Raw genomic sequence first — 17,647 nt, 5'->3', positions numbered from 1 at the left:
AAAGCATATGTTATTTGCACACTAATGCCTTTCAACGATGCCTTTTCATGCAAGTACCCTGCTCTGTCAGTAAAGAGGACCACTAAGAGCTGGCGTCACCCACTCAGGAAACCTACTGCAAGGGCTGTACCCACTGCTGTCAAACAACAGGCTGCCAGCGATGATGGTGGGAACTCACTCACAAACACACAGTTCGCACAGTTCATTGAAAGGTATCGTAAAGGTTTAGCCTTAAAAAGACTCCAAATATTCAGACAGTGACAGATGCACATGCTGGAAGCCAAGAGCCATGCTCATTTCAATAAAAAACCCAGGGACATTTCCTGTTGTGGTTGGTGCTGCATAGTGGGTGGCACAGGGCCAGAAACCATGATCCTTTGACTTCTGCTGGTTGCAGTACAGTTGCCATAACTTTTCTTTTTCTGGTTTGCAAACCAGTGTTCAGCACACTTTAAAAATTATGCCATTTTTTTTGTTAAAAGGTAGGATAGCCAGCAAGAAATTAGGCTCAGGAGGAATAGAGTTGCTGCCTTAATACCATTAACAGCAAACTTTTAAATAGTAAGTAATGTCAGGTAACATTAATGTTCTCCCACAGTGTAGCTTTTTATAACCACTGAACCATTGCACTCTGCGGTCCCTCCCTCCCCTCCTCATTTTTCACATTTTATGTCCCCCCAAATGATTCGTCTGACGTCAATGCACACATAAACCAAACAGATTTAACTCTCAGGCCTACCACAGTAAAATGACCTAGTGACAGATACTCTATTTGTTTTAACAGGGTGGGAGGGAGAGCCCTCAATTAACGAGTACTAATGCACATATACACACACAGTCACATTCATCATCTCCATGGTTGTGGAAAAAGGATGAATAATTCAGCAGCCATTTTAGTTGTTTATCCCTGAGTAAGAAATGACCATGAAATGACCATGGCTGCAAGAAGCCTATTTTATGATGATGAGAGCTCTTAATCATTTTGGGTAATTTTATAAACAGACAGGCTTCCATTCATTGAAAATGTTTTTCAAGTCACTGGAGGAAATTGTCACCTCCGTGGATGGATTGGATCTGATTTAGCAGCAGTCCATTAATACCGCTGAAGTCAATTGTGAGAATGATGCATGCTGTGTTTTTGATATTCAGGGCACACTATTGTTTCACATTCAGAACAGGCTTAATTAACAAACTACCAGACAAGAGATTTGTACTCTGTATTGCATGAATCATCATCTAGGCCATAGTGAAAGAAGCAGCAGTTGAATAAATAAGTGATTGCCAGGTTGGCTTTTTTTTTTTTTTTTTTTTTAATCTCTACTCAGAGCCCCCTGAAGCAAGCCTGGCGGAGGAGGAGGAGCAGGAAATGGAGGCGTGGGCGAAGCCCCTCATCTACCTGTGGCAGAACAGGAAGAGCTGCTTCACAGCGGAGAGGGAGTACAATGCTCATGCAGCCACCATGCAGCCATACTGTGCTGTGTGCACACTCTTCATGCCCTATTATCAGGTAAAGTGGAGTTCAACAAAAGTATCTAACCTGTGTCATTTGATGGATGCTAGATTGAAAACTGTGTAACATTTTCATTAGCGCCTGTATGTGTTGCAGACTCGAGCGTAAACACATTTTAAGATATGATCGTATCACCAAGCCACCGAGCTGAAGATGTAAGAATCAATACTTGCAGATCACATAGAGCAGGACTCTTGCTTTTGCTCCTTAAGCTCCACAGGATTTAGTTCTTCTCATGAGGTGGGGTGTTTTCAATTTTACCTGCACAGGTCAGTGACACTAATCCCATCTGGAGCGAGTGTCTATTTTTTTTTTCTACCCTAAGCCTAGTAATACTTTAGGGCTGTCTCGAATACAATTATTTGGGCTGCAGAGCTGTGCTTGTAATCAACAGCGAATAGGTAAAGCTTTGGCTGGCGGGTGGGTACTGATTATGACACAGCATTACATGCATGCATTACACAATTTAGATGCAGCACTGGAAGACAGCTGCTGAACTGTCAGTTCAATGTCTGCCCAGTAAACACGAGCTGACACAGCAACAGAGGTTAATAACTAACTAATAAGTAATGTTAGCCGTGTGATGCTAACACTTAGACCTGTCACTGTGTGTGTTTGCGTGGTCTCTTACCAACTGTCTCAAGGTCAGAGAACCAAAACCAAATACCTGCCCAACGCACAAATACCTGAATGGTCAAACATTTGAGCTCAGCCCTACAATATACTACTTCGTTTAAGTCTAGCCTGGAGAATTTTCGAAATTGTTTCTTTGAAATTTCTTGAATAGAGCTATGCTACTGTACCAACACAGTTTCATCAGCTCAGTGCACAGTGTGACAACAAAAATAAAGTTATTTTGTTAACCTGATAGATCACTTTGTACCATCAATCAACTCATACAATGTTAGAGAAAATAAAAACCCTGCTAGCTAATCAAATGAGCTGTTGTAATGTAATGTTATAGCCTGTCATGATGTGCAGAGATATATTCTGTGCAACTCTGTTGAAAATATCAGGCTCTTTCTGTGAAAACATAGCCATGAAAAGAGACATTTAAGTAGTTTGCAACCATCTGAGTAAATAATGAAATTACAGCTCAGTAATTACCAGTGAATAATAGTAGCATTGAAAATAATACTAAGCCCGCTGGTGATGAACGTCACATGGTTTTCCTGCAGCTTATCATTGTCTTATTACAGACCCAGCTCCTGTAATTTGCCACGGGCTAAATTGCCATCCAGAGACGGTCGTCCACTTTAATTACTAGTAAAGAGGGGAAATATTTTATTATCCACCTCCCTCTTTGATATTAAGAAATTCTCAAGAAAAACATGACAATCACATTCTTTTATCTAGGCTGAAGACAAAGCAGAGGACAACACGCCTATCGTAGCTAAGGACACCTCCACATCCTCATCTCTAATGGAGGGCCTCACACGTCCCTGTAAAGGTCTGAGAAGGACCAAGCCCCTGGTACCAGAGATCTGCTTTTCTTTCCGGGAGCAGAACTGCCCCCCGACTCCCACTAACCCTCTGCTGCAGGAAGATGGCACCTCCCCTCTGCTCTACTGCGAGGGCTGCTGCCTGCAAGTCCACGCAAGTACGTACGCACAAGGAAAGAGAAGTGTGTGTGTGAGAGAGAGAGCATGTTGCGTCCTAAGGTTGATACTGGAAGCATCTATTTACCTCCTACCTCACCAAGCCACATTGTTTATTTCTAAATGTTGTGCTTGTTTTTCTGATGTCATTGTACGAGGGTCAGTGGGTTTGAGCACTGACTCCGTCTCAATGTTCCACCCCCTCTCTGTTTCCCTTCCTCCCCCCTTTCTGTGGTTTGGAGTATTTTATTTCCCTCGTCAGCCGAATGAGGGTGAATCCTCTGTCTTCACCACACATACTTCCTGTCCAAAAGCCCCAAGCCAGTGCAACAAGGCCTCACACACGCACTCTTTAAAAACCCCCGGAGCCTTTCTGTTCCACTGGACACACAGACGCAATATGCTGTACATTATCTTAATCCCTCGTTCACACACTTTAACAGCCCGAGATCTCTTTCCAAATCCATACACATTTTGCCAATATCTTGAGCTGTACACACGCAGACACACACTTTATGAAAGTCTCACACACTGTCCCAAATCCACAGCTTTAAAATGACATTGCTTCTCCTTAAGTCAGTTTCAATCCCTCATATTTTCCTGCCACTAGTGTTGATCCCACCTCATTTTTTACTCTGGAGAGTCTAGGTGTTATGTATGTGCTGTGTGTGCGTGTTTAACTGCTGCACACCCTATGTACTACACATGCATTTACTTGCTTTGTGTGAGAGTGTGGAGGTACAGCAGGGTGGGAGTAGGAGCTGAAGTGTATGTCATCTGACACTGATGAAAAAGCCACAAGTTTGGTTTCGAGAACCAACAATAAGTACAAGTTGATGCTGCTTTTCCCCCGCACTGTTATTTGAACTTGGGAAAGGAAAGAGAGGTGAGCTTGGATTTTATATTTGGTTTGGTGATGGATAGTGGGGTAAAAGAACGGAGACATGCACACACATACAGACTTAAAGTGTTTCTTACAAATAAAAATTCCCCCCAGCTTATGTGTCTAAAACCTCTAGGAATGGATTTTAAGCAGCTGTCAGCTTTAAGAGGAATCACATTTGTCTTACTTTTAAATTCAAAATGTTTGTTTCTATTGGAGGCCACCAGCATTTATATTTTTCTAAAACATTTCTGCTGTTCTACCGCACCAAGGACACAGACCAAAACTAAGCAAAACAATATTTACTCACAACAAAGTGGCTGTTTCATTCTACTGTGTATGTTTTGCGGTGTCTGTCAGCCATGTCATCTGGGTTACAAAGGGCTAGCTGCACAAGTGTCTGAAACGAAAGCATGCCGTCACGCCAGTGCAAGTCTGGCTGTCGTACAAAGCGCTCTTTGATGCACAGATGAACACACAAACAGATGCATTTATAAACAAAGTCGCATGAATGTACTTCTTCCTCTTGTTGTCTACATTTCTTGCTCAACCGCAACCGTTCCCTCACACACATACACAGACACACATACCATAGGGCTCTCCTTTTCCACTTAGTCTGCAATACTGTGCAATTCTGCATGAAACAATACCACATCGTTCTGTTGAAAGTCTGTGGAAACAAAGTGGACGTGGCATTTTATTCTGTTCTTTATAACCGATTATAGACTTACCATTTGCTGTCAAGTCTGCTGTTTTCTGTGAATGATTCATTGAAACAGGTTAAAGTAAAGCTGTTTAGCAGAATTTGAGTGAGTGTAAAGATTTTGAATTTTACATAGTTATATCTTCGTCTCTAAATTTCATCAGTCACCTCCTTCTTTAGGTTGCTATGGTGTTGCTGCAGATGACGTCAGTGAACAGTGGTCGTGTGATCGCTGTACAGAAGGAAGCTTTACAGCAGTAAGACCATTTTAATCCTTGTGTGATGTCACTTTTCTATAAAGATGTGGTTGGTAACTTAACAACTTTTTGTCATATTTGCTGAAATTGTCACTATATCCACACGCGACTGTAAGCCGAGGAGTCCTTAACACAGCTGTCATTCATGTTCATAATCGTGAATTGCTGTCATACCAGGCAACGCTGATCAAATATGAATCAAGATTCTGTTACTTAATTGCCTGTTCCTTGTCTTAAAGGGTTTCAGAAACATATTTTAGTGTACTGTTTAGCTATAAAATGAGAAAGTTTGTGACCTGGCCACCATATTGGAAACAATCAAGCCAAAACGAAGCACCACTCACCAGTCAGAGGAAACATTTTAATTTTTGTCGTGTGACAGTACACTAAAATATGTTTCTGAAAACATCTGAGGTGAAAAATAGGCAATGCAGTAACAGAATCTTGATTCAGATGGAGGTTGATTTCCTTCAGCCTCCAAAGACTCTAGTAAACACCATTAGAAGCACTACAGATAGGAGGTACATGATTTTTTTCACAGACTATCTGTCTCACGTACTGTTGTGTGGATGTGGTGACAGTTTCAGTAAGTATGACAAAAAGTTTTTTATTTAAAAGTTACTAAAGTATCTTTCAACTTTTTTGACAAAGTTTGTTTTGAAAGGAGTGTAATTATACACACATTACTTGTAGGTTTAAGGCAGCACGGTTAAAAAAAAAGAGCAACACTTGCAAAATGACTCCAAAGTATAAATTTATTTAGAACAACAATGTTTTGGTCCTAGTCAAATTTTTGACCTGACGAAGACAGATCCTTGCAAGATCCAATTGGAAATCTCATTCTTTTCAATAAATCTGTAGTTTGGAGTCAATGTTATTTTTATCAAATATAGGTTTGATAGATGACTAAATATGATTTATGCCTCACTGTTCCCCTAAAAAAAGAAGATGCTGCTATTTGCAGCTACTTTGTGGTATCGTCTTGTTGTGTGCATTATCCTGATTTACTGAGGAGGAGAACACACTGGAACAGATTAAAGTTAAAGGTGCAGTTCTTTAACTGCATCATATTGGAAGCATGTTTTTGTGCTAAAAATGATGCTGCCTTTTTAACATAAGACAGCTCAGGAGATTTGACCGAATGCCACACACAATACAGTTGCTTTACGCAGGTGTTAGATGTAAGCATGTGTAAGGATATTGGTAAGTGGAAAAAAAATATCTTCCTTCTCTCTTACTCATCTCTTTTTTTTGTTTTCACAGGAATGCTGTCTGTGTAACCTCAGAGGTGGAGCTCTGAAGAAAACCCAAAACGACAAGTGAGACGGGCTTTTGTTCTGCTATTAGCTCTGCATACTCATTTTTGATCTCCAGAGCTCAGACGAATGAATTGTCTTGTGCGTCTTAATCATCATAATGTATTAATTTGTTTGTCTGTGTGTGTGTGTGTGTGTTTGTGTGTCTGTGTATATAGATGGGCCCACGTGATGTGTGCAGTAGCACTGCCAGAGGCAAGGTTCAGCGATGAAGCCAAAAGGAGTCCCATTGACACCAGTAGAATCCCCATGCAGCGATATAAACTGGTGAGAAGGCGCACACACACACACACACACACACACACACACACACACACCAATGTAGTGCTGGAATTCCCCAGGTCCTTGAGGACTGGCTCAGTCTAATTAATGAAGTGTTCACAGTTCTAATTAACAATGTGAGACGAACATGCCCGCAATCAAAGCTAGATAATTAACCACTGGTGGGTGGGAGTAGGGGTTTGTGTATGTAGGGCTGTCTGTGTGTGGGTGTTTGTCTATACACATGTGGTTGTGTGTCTGTCTACTTGTGTGTGTGCATGCATCTGTGCATCTATTTGTGTGTGTGTGTGTCTGTGTGTGTGTGTGTGTGTTTGCTTAATGAGAGAGCTGGAGTGTGTCTCAGCAGACCTGACATGTTGCCACTATAGTTAGCTCTCTGCTGCAGGCACCATGATAGCTCAGCAAATAGCGAAGTGTTGGAGAGGTACATCCTAACACAAGATGGATAACCAAGACAAATACTGTCTGTCCGTTCCCTGCATACATAATTGTTTCAGTAATAAGTAAATGTAAAATGTAAATGAAAACGTCAGCTTTTAAAAGAAGCATATGTGATTGATTTGGGCATGGATTGGGAACCCCTAAAACACACTTTACATTATTATCAGTTGATTGTCCAAAGCTGGAAATAAAAGAGTGACAGCGACAACGACATTAAGACACAATCATTCCTTCATGAAGGTTTTCATGTTCAGTTTTTGTTGAATTCATTTTAGAGAGGTCTTGAATCAGTTTTATGATCATTTTAGAGACCACCGTTTGTGGTGCTATTCAGCTGTGTTACATTATACCTTTAGGTCTTTATAGTATTTAATCAATCCTCAGAGAAGTGGCCTAGGGGTTAAGCCAGCAGCCTTGAACCACAACATCCTTGGCCGAGGATGTTTGTTACATGTCATTACCTCTCTTTATTTTCCTGTTATAGCTCTGCTTTCAACAATCAAATAAAGGAATAGAAAATCCCAACCCTCATTGATATTCTAATCAATACTAGAAACACCTCCTAATATAGAGTGGTGCAGGATTGAGTCCTTAAACGTGGCAATAGATTAGCATTTTTACAATTCCGGTTACCTTATCTCGAGGTCATTGTTTTTTTTTTTTTGAATGGGTTCTTGGCTTGATGCCCGAAATAATGCCTGTGGTTAACACAAGCTTAAGAGACTTTCACGTTTTGTATTACAGCATAAAATACATCAGTAAATACCCCACTTGTGAATTTAGAAGCTTTTATGCGTCTTTAAAAAGAAAGTTGCTAATGAGTGGCTAGAAGAGACTACAGAGCAGCATCACATTGAACACAGCTTTACAGCCTTGTAGTTGTGATGTTGAAGTCATGAGACTGTAGTGTAGTTGGTTTACAGGCTAATGTTAGCTTTTTATTTCTGATGATTGAATTTACACTCAAAGAAATCATAACAGTAGTGTTCATTTGCGAAGATTATCCTGCTGAGCAACACATGTAAGTATCATAAGATGATCTTATTTTTTGCAATAATCCAGAATCCAATGGAAAAAGCCCCTTGGCATTTGTCAAGGAACCCATGGAGATGTTAACTTCTGGCTCGGTCTACAAAAAAACCCACCATCCCTGCAGCACTCTATTAAGCAATACTATCAAGTTGAATAAGAAAGGTGTCCCTAATAAACTGTTCTCTGAATGTATGGAGGTTTCAGCGTTGTAACACCAACGTCATACTTGACCATAACGGAACTAACCAATCATGGTTCCTGCATGAATGCCTACCCGAAAATAGTTGAAGGGATACTACTGCACTGACACTGAATGGGACATTAACTTTGTGGACACAGTGACATTACCCACAGGGTATTTACAGGGATATGGTTCATATCTGCCCATACCGCATTGAAATTAAGCTCATTTGGATATGAAAGCGCAGACCACAAAGTGTCAGTATCCATAACCAGGGGCCAAAATCTGAACAAAATGAAAATTGTAGTCCAGACTGGAAAGGGCGGGACGCTCATAAAAAGTCTGTGACATTACCGTGATGACAGCCAAAATGTTCCAGATCTTGTTATGATCTCAATTCTCTTTTGAGGAGACGGTGCTTCCTTCCTTTGGCTGTGTTAAGTTTGTCACGGTGCCAATCTTTGCTTGACACCGCAGATTACACTCTTTCCAATGCGGCTGAAAGCACATGATTTGATAAATAAGTATAGACAGTTTCTTAGCTGTGAAGGATGTATCTGATCTCAAGATATATTTAAAGCCCCTAGACTAGTAATACTAGGAGGCCTCGTGTGATTTAGGAATTAACCAACTTTGATTTATGGGCATACTGGTAACTCACTGGGCATAGTGGACACCACTGGGGACAGGGTTCCAGCCTGGGCCCTTTGCTGTATGGGATCCCCACTCTCTCCCTTAGCTTTCCTGTCTATCTCTATTACTGTCAATAAAGCAGACCAAAAAAACAAGCTTTGATTTATAATTCCCAGCACAGCTTGAATGATTCTTGAGCAGGAAAGAGGCAGAAAAAATCTGACCACAAATTACCGAGATGCTGATTCACACAAGACTAATATTATCACATGACCTCTGTGTTTAGTGAAATATGGTGGCATGGCAGATTGGCATAGGATTAGGATCACAGACATCCTCTGCAATTGTTACCAATTACTAGAAGTTCCCAGGTAACACCAGTGCCGTGTGCAAAGGCCTATCAGCACTTTGCAAATATAGGGCTTTAATTACCAACCATATTTTGCCAAACACGAAGGTCACATGATAACACTGGCTCCTTGCGAATCGGGATCTTTTATTCTTCTGTTTGTTTGCAAAGTTTCATGTTCTCGTCACACCTTTTTTTCTGCCTCTCCCCAGTCAAGAATTATGGAGGCTGCGTTGGCAATTATAAATGAACATTTTGACTTCATTTTGGGTTCAGGTTGATTTGCTACACTGCATAGAGACCCACGGCAGCAAGCTCAAATCCATCAGAAGAGCAAAATCTCAAATTGTACGTGTATTAAATTTTCTCTCTTTTGACAGCCCACTGCTCTCATTGTTCAGGAAGCAGATGTTACGCAGAGCCTTGACATCATAAATCCAAGTAAAATACAGACCTCGCTTAACCCATGTGAATGCACTGCACCAAACACAGACGGGTGAGGAGTAGTTTCTAAATCACGAGGTCCCTAGGTAATACTAGTCCCGCATGAATAGAGCTTAAGACTGCAATCTTTTTTCCCCTCACACTTCATGATTACACAAAGTCTTTACTTTCTGCTGCCAATTTTTCACTAATTAACATGCTGACACAAGCACTTTTGGACGGGCACAGGCTTCTGTAGATGATAAAGCAGATGGGCCTCTTTTAAACAAACTCTTTGAGTTTCTAAATTAAGGTAAAATATGAAAAACAGCACAGCATGCTTGAATAAATAATAAGCCCCTTCACTCATTCTTGAGTAGGCAAAAAAAACATTTGCGTCATGATGACACAGATTTTTATTTTAATTGACATTTAAATCGAATGAGATTATGGATGATATACCTTTCTCTTTTGTCCACCTCATCATTTGCATGTTCGCTCCATGAGCCACGTGTTTGCATTGGACCCATTGCCCCTGCAGCAGCCCGATACATTCATAATTTACTATCACACGCACACAGGCGCATGCACATACACATTTATAATTTACTGTGGGAATGTTCTTAACGCATGGCTCAACACAGGCACCCAAATACACCCCTAGAGAAGGCACAGGCATGGTGGAAAGTGGGTTAGACTCACACATAGGCAAACTCACACAACTTAAAACATAAAACTTGTTGACATATTTGCATTACTTTATGCTTTTACACAAATTGTTTTTTTCTACCCAGTAAATGTACATAAATACTCTTTTACCCACCCACACGCACATATTTCTCTCTAGACACACAGGGTGTGTTGCATGCCAGTCAGAATCTTGTCATGCTGGCCTCAATAGGTGGACGAGACAGTCAGGCCAGTTCATCAGCACACTGCTGTCTATAATGGAGGAGATATGGGAAAAGGCTTTATGAAATGTAGGCCAAGTTAGTCACCGAGAAAAGCACTGAGTGAGAGTCCCACAGTTCAGAAAGAGGAGCTGTGAGGCAATAGAGGCTCCATTAATAAAAAAAGGGATGAAGTTGCGTATTTTCATCACCATTTTAAATTAGCCATTGCCTTTTAGGTTGAAAGAGGACTTCTCCGAGACTCTCTCGGTACACAATACCTCCTGATCCTCAACTGATATCTGAATTAAGAAGGCTAAGCTGATAATTGTAAAGGCGAAGCCAGCCCTGCTGTAGAGGTTAAATTTAATTAATGCTGCCTAGGTTAACTAATTGGATCAGCTATTGATTTTTCAAAGAAATGAACAAAGGGCACTTATTTCAGAGGCTTGGCTGATAAGGACAGAGACTTTAAACAAAGTTTTGTATTGGCACAGTGTCACCTTCTTATCCAACTATCAACTGCTGTGCTGTCCTTCCTGGGGCTATTAATATTTCCTATTATATGTACCAGGGAATGAAATTATCTTAAGGTCCTTTTTAATATTGCACCACACTCCCTTACATGCTGTTTAGACACATCTTGTTCCTCTTTAGATATCATAAGATACTTATATTTACAAACCAGGTAATTCCCACTTGAGCTCATTCGCATATCCTCCATAGTTTTTCTATTTTTAGGCATATTATCTGTCAGCATGTATGGATATTTCAGTATGGATCCCCAGGAATTAGATTAATGAATAAATTACCTTCAAAGAGATGCGAAACCGCACCGCATGAGAGAAGAAGACAGGGCAGGGAAGCGAAGCGAGAAAGAGAGCGTAGATGGATGTTTTATTAGGAGGAGAGTGGAGGAAATGGAGTGAGATGGGAGGGATGCGAAAGGGGTGAAAGAGAAATGGGGAGCGAGTAGGGTTATAATGGGAGGATGTCGTCATTCTTTCCCTTTAGTGGGAGAGCCGAGGATTTGTGGGAGAGGAGGAGAGGGGAGATGCCAGAGTAGAGGAAATGGACTTGATGGGCTGTTTGGTGCAGAAAACCGAGGGATAGTCTTAAAAATTTTAGGTGCGAGTCTGTTTGTGCATGGATGCATGGCAGTGTTTGTGCGTAGGGTGTGTATGTGTATTACGTCCTCCAATGTGCACTTGTGTACCGCTCACAGACCTCAAATGGGGGGAAGAAAAATACCACAGCATAGACATTGCAGCAATGGTTTGTTGTGGAAACCTCAGATGATGTCATCTGATTGGGCTTATTTGAGGGTTTCCTTGTATTGTAGCGGTGAAATAACATGTTTCTGTTGAGTGTTAAAACTGGAGTTTCTCCCTCGCCTCATTTTATTCTCTCGTATCTATGTTTTGTTTACACCACCGTATCCAATAACAGCGCATTGAGGAGATGTTACAGATATGTTTATTTGGAGCACATAATGGTTTTAAATGATGTTAGAGGTTCATGGCACAACCGAGTGATGATTTACTGAGTGGCCTTTTGTCTTTAATTCACTGCTGTTTTCATTGAGCCTGTATTCAAAGTGTTTTAAATTACTGGGTTTTTTTTTAACCTCGTTCCAATGCTACATTACTGAATAAGGTCAGGATTTCCTCAGTTCAGTAAACACACTCAAAGACAGTTGGTTTAATGTTGTTTGAAATGGAAAGTGACAGCAAAGATTGGAAGGAGAGGATGTGACAGAAGGTCTCGTGCTCACTTTCTAAGTTTTGAATTTTGGCACACTGAATTTCACATCCTCAAACTTTCCTAAATGTATGTTAACTACAGTGATGTAAAGTCATAACATGAGGATTATAAATAGATCATCAGATCAAGAATGTTGAAATAAGACATACATATAGATGCAGTGGGGGGCTACTAGTCACATCACTGTGTTTCTAATACCTATCAGACAAAGTCAGGTCTTATGTTTGAGACATATTCCAGCCATTTTGTCCAGTTCTCAGTAAAAATTTCCTTCTAGGTTCTCAAACTGAAAGTCAATCTCTCCATTGCAAATATATTATAAACCAAGTCAATCCATTTATCAATACCAGGCATTTCTTTTTTAAGCCATTTCTTGGTCAAGGATTTCTTACATGCCACCAATAATATTCTCCTTTTGAGGTCCTCCAGACTAATCAGGTACATCAGTTCAAAATTAAAGGATATTTAGGTCGAGAAAACCGTTGAAAGAATGCCATGAATAGTTTTAGCTATTTGTGGAGATATGGGATGGGAGCCTCCAAACATCAGACATAAATGTGAAATGCTTCGACTGTGGAATAGACTTGTAAGGATGTCAGATCAGAGACTCACTAAAAAGATTTTTATTTGGGACATTTTACATGGTCATCCCTGGGCTAACGAGATGAAATCCTTATTTAATTTGAATGATTTTTCATTTATCTTTCATAACAGGTTACTTTGTAATATTCGGGAGTTAAAGAATAATATGTTTCTCAAGTATAAGGAAAAGTGGTCTGTCGATATATGGTATAAACCAAAATTACGAACTTACTGTCTCATAAAAAACTGTTATGATGTTGAAATGTATGTGAAGTATAATTTAAACAAAAGACAAAGATCATTATGTGCACAGTTATGTTCAGGAACATTACCTTTGGCTTTAGAGACCGGCAGGTTTAATGCCATTCCAGAGGAGGACAGACTTTGTCAGGTGTGTGAGCTCGGTGAAATTGAGAGTGGGGTTACTGTTTTGTTTCTGAGGACTTGAGAGATGTACTTTTTATTAAAATGTCCTCTATTTATGCTGATTTCTTTTGGCTGGATGAGTATGAGAAACTTGAGTTGTGTTTTAGTAAGGGAACCTTTTTTGTTGCGGATTTTATTTGCAAAGCGTGGGAGAAAAGGCAGAATGTTCTGTTTAAAGTCTGAGCTGTAAAGGGACTGTAATTATGTATGAAATGAAGAAGAAAAAAATGTACACTGCAACTGTACTTTCTTTTTGGTGTCTTATAAACCCATGAGGGTTGGGCACTTTGTGCATGACACGTAAATAAAAATAATCAATCGATCAATCAATCAATTGTAGACAATCCTAACTTTTACTGCGCAAACTTGCCTACCAACATTGCACTAATACGACATACTGTGTTTGTAGTGTTAAAGGGTGAGGCTGGTGATATCCTATATTTTTCTCATTGTTGACAAATCCCATTAAAAGATCAGAATCAACAAATAATTGATCATTTTAACAAGAACAACAAAGATATTGCTTATTCCTCTGTGCCATAGTCCTTCATTGTTGTACGGAAACTATTAAAAACACATAAATGAGCTATAATGTTGAACTGAGTTGTACATGGACACTGTAGTTTGTTTTATTTCAATCCTACGTACTCCGCCTGCTACTGTAAAATAGTCACTAGAGCAGTGATTCCCAATCTTTTCTTGAAGACGTGCCCCTGTCACCCTAGCAGATGAACTCAAGCACCCTTTCATCAACAATTTTCTCAATATTTTATAAAATGTCAATGCTTAATAGGTTAATTTGGTCAAGTTTACATTTGTACTACTAGTGGCAGAAGCTAGACGTTAAGGTATTTTAACCATTTATCCATTAGTTTAGTTAGCTACTGTTTGAACTCAATGCTCATTGTTTTTAGCTACTTTTTAAGCATTTACACATTGCCTTTCTTTAACTGTCGCAGCTGCATACTGTTCAGACTTCTCTGCACGCTTCCTTTTACTCATTTTCAATTTTAGCTGTAACTTGAACACTGTGACCGAGTTATAGCTGACTCAACTTATGGTTATATATTTTTCTTATTTTCCTATCAAAACATGATTTAACATTTTTTAATTAGTTGAGCTAGACCATAATATTTCCATGCACTCTGTGGTAACTGTAGAAGTATCCCCTAAGGTGCAAGTACCCCTTGTTGGGAATCACTGCACTAGAGAATCAAAAAGTATATAAATCCACATCTGAAAATAGTCCCCAACAAATGCACTATTTACTCCTGCTTATCTAAACTACAGTGCCCAGCTGTATAGGGAAATTATTTCGCTTTAAGAAAAAAACAACAACAAAAAACAAATTCGTGACCTCTGTGTCTCCAGATTGTAATAATGGACTTGTGGCTGAGACCTTTTTAAAAAAAATATAGAATAAAGCCAGCCTTGTCCTTAAAGAATTTGGAGGCAGCTGGCCCTTTCAGTCAGTTTCGTATTGACGGTTTTGCTCTGGTCTGTGTTTACAGAAGTGCATCTATTGTCGTAAGCGCTGTGCGGGGAAGCGGCAGGCAGGTGCTTGCATCCAGTGCTCATGTGGCCGGTGTCCCACCTCCTTTCATGTGACCTGTGCCCATGCTGCCGGTGTAATCATGGAGCCTGATGATTGGCCATATGTCGTGTCAATCACCTGCCATAGACATCAGTCACGGAGTTCGTCAGCTGTAAGTTTTAGGAAAGGTGTTTCCTGGAGCCGTTATGAACCACTTTGTGCTCAGTTAGAATGGACATGGCAATGTGCGTGCACAATCAGACTTTTAAAGTAATTCATAGACGACCAAAAGGGAAAATTGGTTTTAGTGTGAACACCTAATGATTGGTGTTACTTTTGTGGGCATATGAATGTTGGTCACATTTTTTTAAATAAATGTAAGTCAGGTAAAAGGTGCAGTGGTGGTTTAGTGCAGGAATATAAAATATGCATATTGATAGAATTTATTTCGAAAAGATGTGCTGATATAAAATGCATTGTACTTGGAATGCATGAAAAGACTGAAGTATCTCTTTCAAAGGTATTATTTGCTTAAAGGGTCAGTGCACCCAAATAACAAAAATAAAAGATTTGTTCACTCACCTTTGTTGGTATCTAGCTATGCAAATAGTGTCTGTTTCTTTAGAAGAAAGTAGTTATAAGGGAAAGTCCACAGGGAGGTCTGTGGGTTCCCTAGAGTAAACTGTTTCTGGAAAGACATGTTGCTGTTGAATTTTAAAATGTCATTCTTCAAAGCTGTATTGGAGTGGTGGAAGAAATTTCTGACATTTCCCAAAACCTGGACAAAAAACAAACCTATCTGCATGGCTAGATGCAATGTGATATAGGTAGAAGATGTTTTTTAATTTGCATAAACATAGCTTTAATAATGCAATTAAAATGAACTGTCCTGTGGTCATCTCTCTATATAATGATGTAGCACCGTAGGTCTTTTAGTTTGACATGATCCTGTATTAATTGTCATACAGTAGTTTAATTGCTGCTTTCTGTCTATACCAGAAGCAGCGAGCGTGCCAAGCTTCCATCTCACTGGGCCAGACTGTGATCTCCAAACACAAGAACCTGCGCTACTACAGCTCAAAGGTCACCCAGATCACCTCCCAGGTGTTCTACGAGGTCATGTTCGATGACGGCTCCTTCTCCAACGATACCTACCCCGAGGATATAGTGGTGAGAAAATGTTTAATTAGAAACACACTCAAGAGGTCACTTCCCAGCTGTACAGAGTTCTAGCAGATATGAAAACCCTCTCATTTGAAAGGAGCTTCCTTTTTTTCAAGGAGGATTGTTGGTTCTCAAATGGTCAGTGCATGAGGGATTGCATATAAGCTTGCTTTAATCTTACTGTGAGGTGTGCAACTGCAAAACCAATGTGATCAAGAGTAATTTTGAAGTCTTTCTCCTGCTATAAACCTTTCTGCAATTACCATGAAACAACATGGATTTGTGAAAAGGCCATTCAAATTAAAATAGAGCATTGTGGGACTGCTTAGTTGTCATGGTAGCAGCAAATAATCACTGGCATGACCCCTCTTGATTACTTGAAATTCATTGATTTGTTCAAGTGATTATGGTAATGACCAAGTCTCACTGGGTGAGCTTAACGCTGTTGAGGAGAAGTAGCTGTGACAGACACAACCACACAACTGTGTGTTACTGTATTAGTGAGGACATTTTACTTATTAACAATCAACAATTTTGTTCTTTTTGCTTTTTTCTATTGATGCATAATTGCACGTATCCATGGGGCAAAGTGTAAAAGTTTCCTTTACCCCAAGAATACAGGAGGCAGAATAACCGCAGAGAGACAAGTAAAATTAAAAGCTACAGGTCCTGACTGACGAGGCGCTGAGGCATTTCTCAAAACTTCAGGAAAGAATAAAACGTGACAGAGAGATTTAATATCATAGTTTGTCAGTACTGTTGCTGTTTTCAAATGCACACCTTTGTGTGTTAATGCACCAGCGTCTCTCTTAATGGGGACACACATCAGTGGCAGACAGAAGCTCTGCAGGTCTGTTTTCTGATATATTCACATTTTATTGAATGTAATTAATATTTTCCTCAATAATGGTGTATTATTTCACCCACCTGCAGCCCATCCGTTATTAATCAGAGTGTTCTTTGAGGATATAACTGTGTGTGTCACTGGTCACCAGTTTGTCTTGCTCTTGGCTGTGTGTGTGGTGTCTTTTGCCTTCTGCATGACTCTCCTGCTGTAAGAGTGCTGCGATAATGATTGTGTAAACCCCGCTTGTTGACTGGTAATGCGTGTGGTAGGCTAATCAGAGATTCATTGTGGTGTTGTATTGGTAACGTTAGTTCAAAAAAACAGGTATCAGCCTCTCTTACTCGCTCACTTGCTCACTGAGTAGACTGCATATATGCATGCGGAACTTAGACGTTGTGGGCCAGCAGTTCTTGTGCGTATGAATCAGTGGACATTTGTAGTTAGTTTACAAGATGGTAAAATCTTCTGTTTATGCTGCATTCGGCTGAACTTTGTAATGCCCTTTGTATTCACTTTGTACTTCATTCTTAGGCTTGAAGGTTTATCTCGTATGCAAGAGATATTATCTTTTTGTAGGAAATAGTGTCTCCCACGTAGGAGATAACGTCCCGTATGTAACAGATAATATGGGAGATAATATCTTGTACGTAGGAGATGGCCAAAATTGCCAGCCAAATTTTTTTTCACCTTGCCCCTTAGGGCTTTCGTAGCTTGGCATTTTGCCTCGCTAAACCTGTGTTTTTTTGGAACTATGTCCACCATTCTCATAGCTTCCTCTTAGATGTGTTTGGCTGGGGGCAAAACACCACTGCTCAGAAGGTTGCAGCCAAGA

General features: G+C 40.0%; 1 protein-coding gene across 8 annotated transcripts in view; it reads left to right on the top strand.

The window, feature by feature from the left end:
• The window catches only part of kdm4c (lysine (K)-specific demethylase 4C), a 40,350-nt gene that overhangs the window by 18,415 nt on the left and 4,288 nt on the right, over positions 1 to 17,647 (top strand). For 5 of the 8 annotated variants that reach the window (XM_033623857.2, XM_078164879.1, XM_033623860.2 and 2 more), the window contains exons 12-19: positions 55 to 166; positions 1,326 to 1,507; positions 2,867 to 3,110; positions 4,875 to 4,951; positions 6,215 to 6,270; positions 6,426 to 6,534; positions 14,782 to 14,976; positions 15,804 to 15,974. In XM_033623857.2, coding sequence (XP_033479748.1) covers positions 55 to 166; positions 1,326 to 1,507; positions 2,867 to 3,110; positions 4,875 to 4,951; positions 6,215 to 6,270; positions 6,426 to 6,534; positions 14,782 to 14,976; positions 15,804 to 15,974 — 1,146 coding nt within the window. The remainder of the gene's footprint in view (positions 1 to 54; positions 167 to 1,325; positions 1,508 to 2,866; positions 3,111 to 4,874; positions 4,952 to 6,214; positions 6,271 to 6,425; positions 6,535 to 14,781; positions 14,977 to 15,803; positions 15,975 to 17,647) is intronic. The other 3 variants (XM_033623859.2, XM_033623863.2, XM_033623862.2) reach the window with 3 other exon arrangements.

The sequence above is a fragment of the Epinephelus lanceolatus genome, chromosome 3, assembly GCF_041903045.1.
Source record: "Epinephelus lanceolatus isolate andai-2023 chromosome 3, ASM4190304v1, whole genome shotgun sequence".
Lineage (NCBI taxonomy): Eukaryota > Metazoa > Chordata > Actinopteri > Perciformes > Serranidae > Epinephelus > Epinephelus lanceolatus.
Note: the sequence above shows the minus strand (reverse complement) of the source record. Positions and strands in the feature narration are given on the sequence as shown.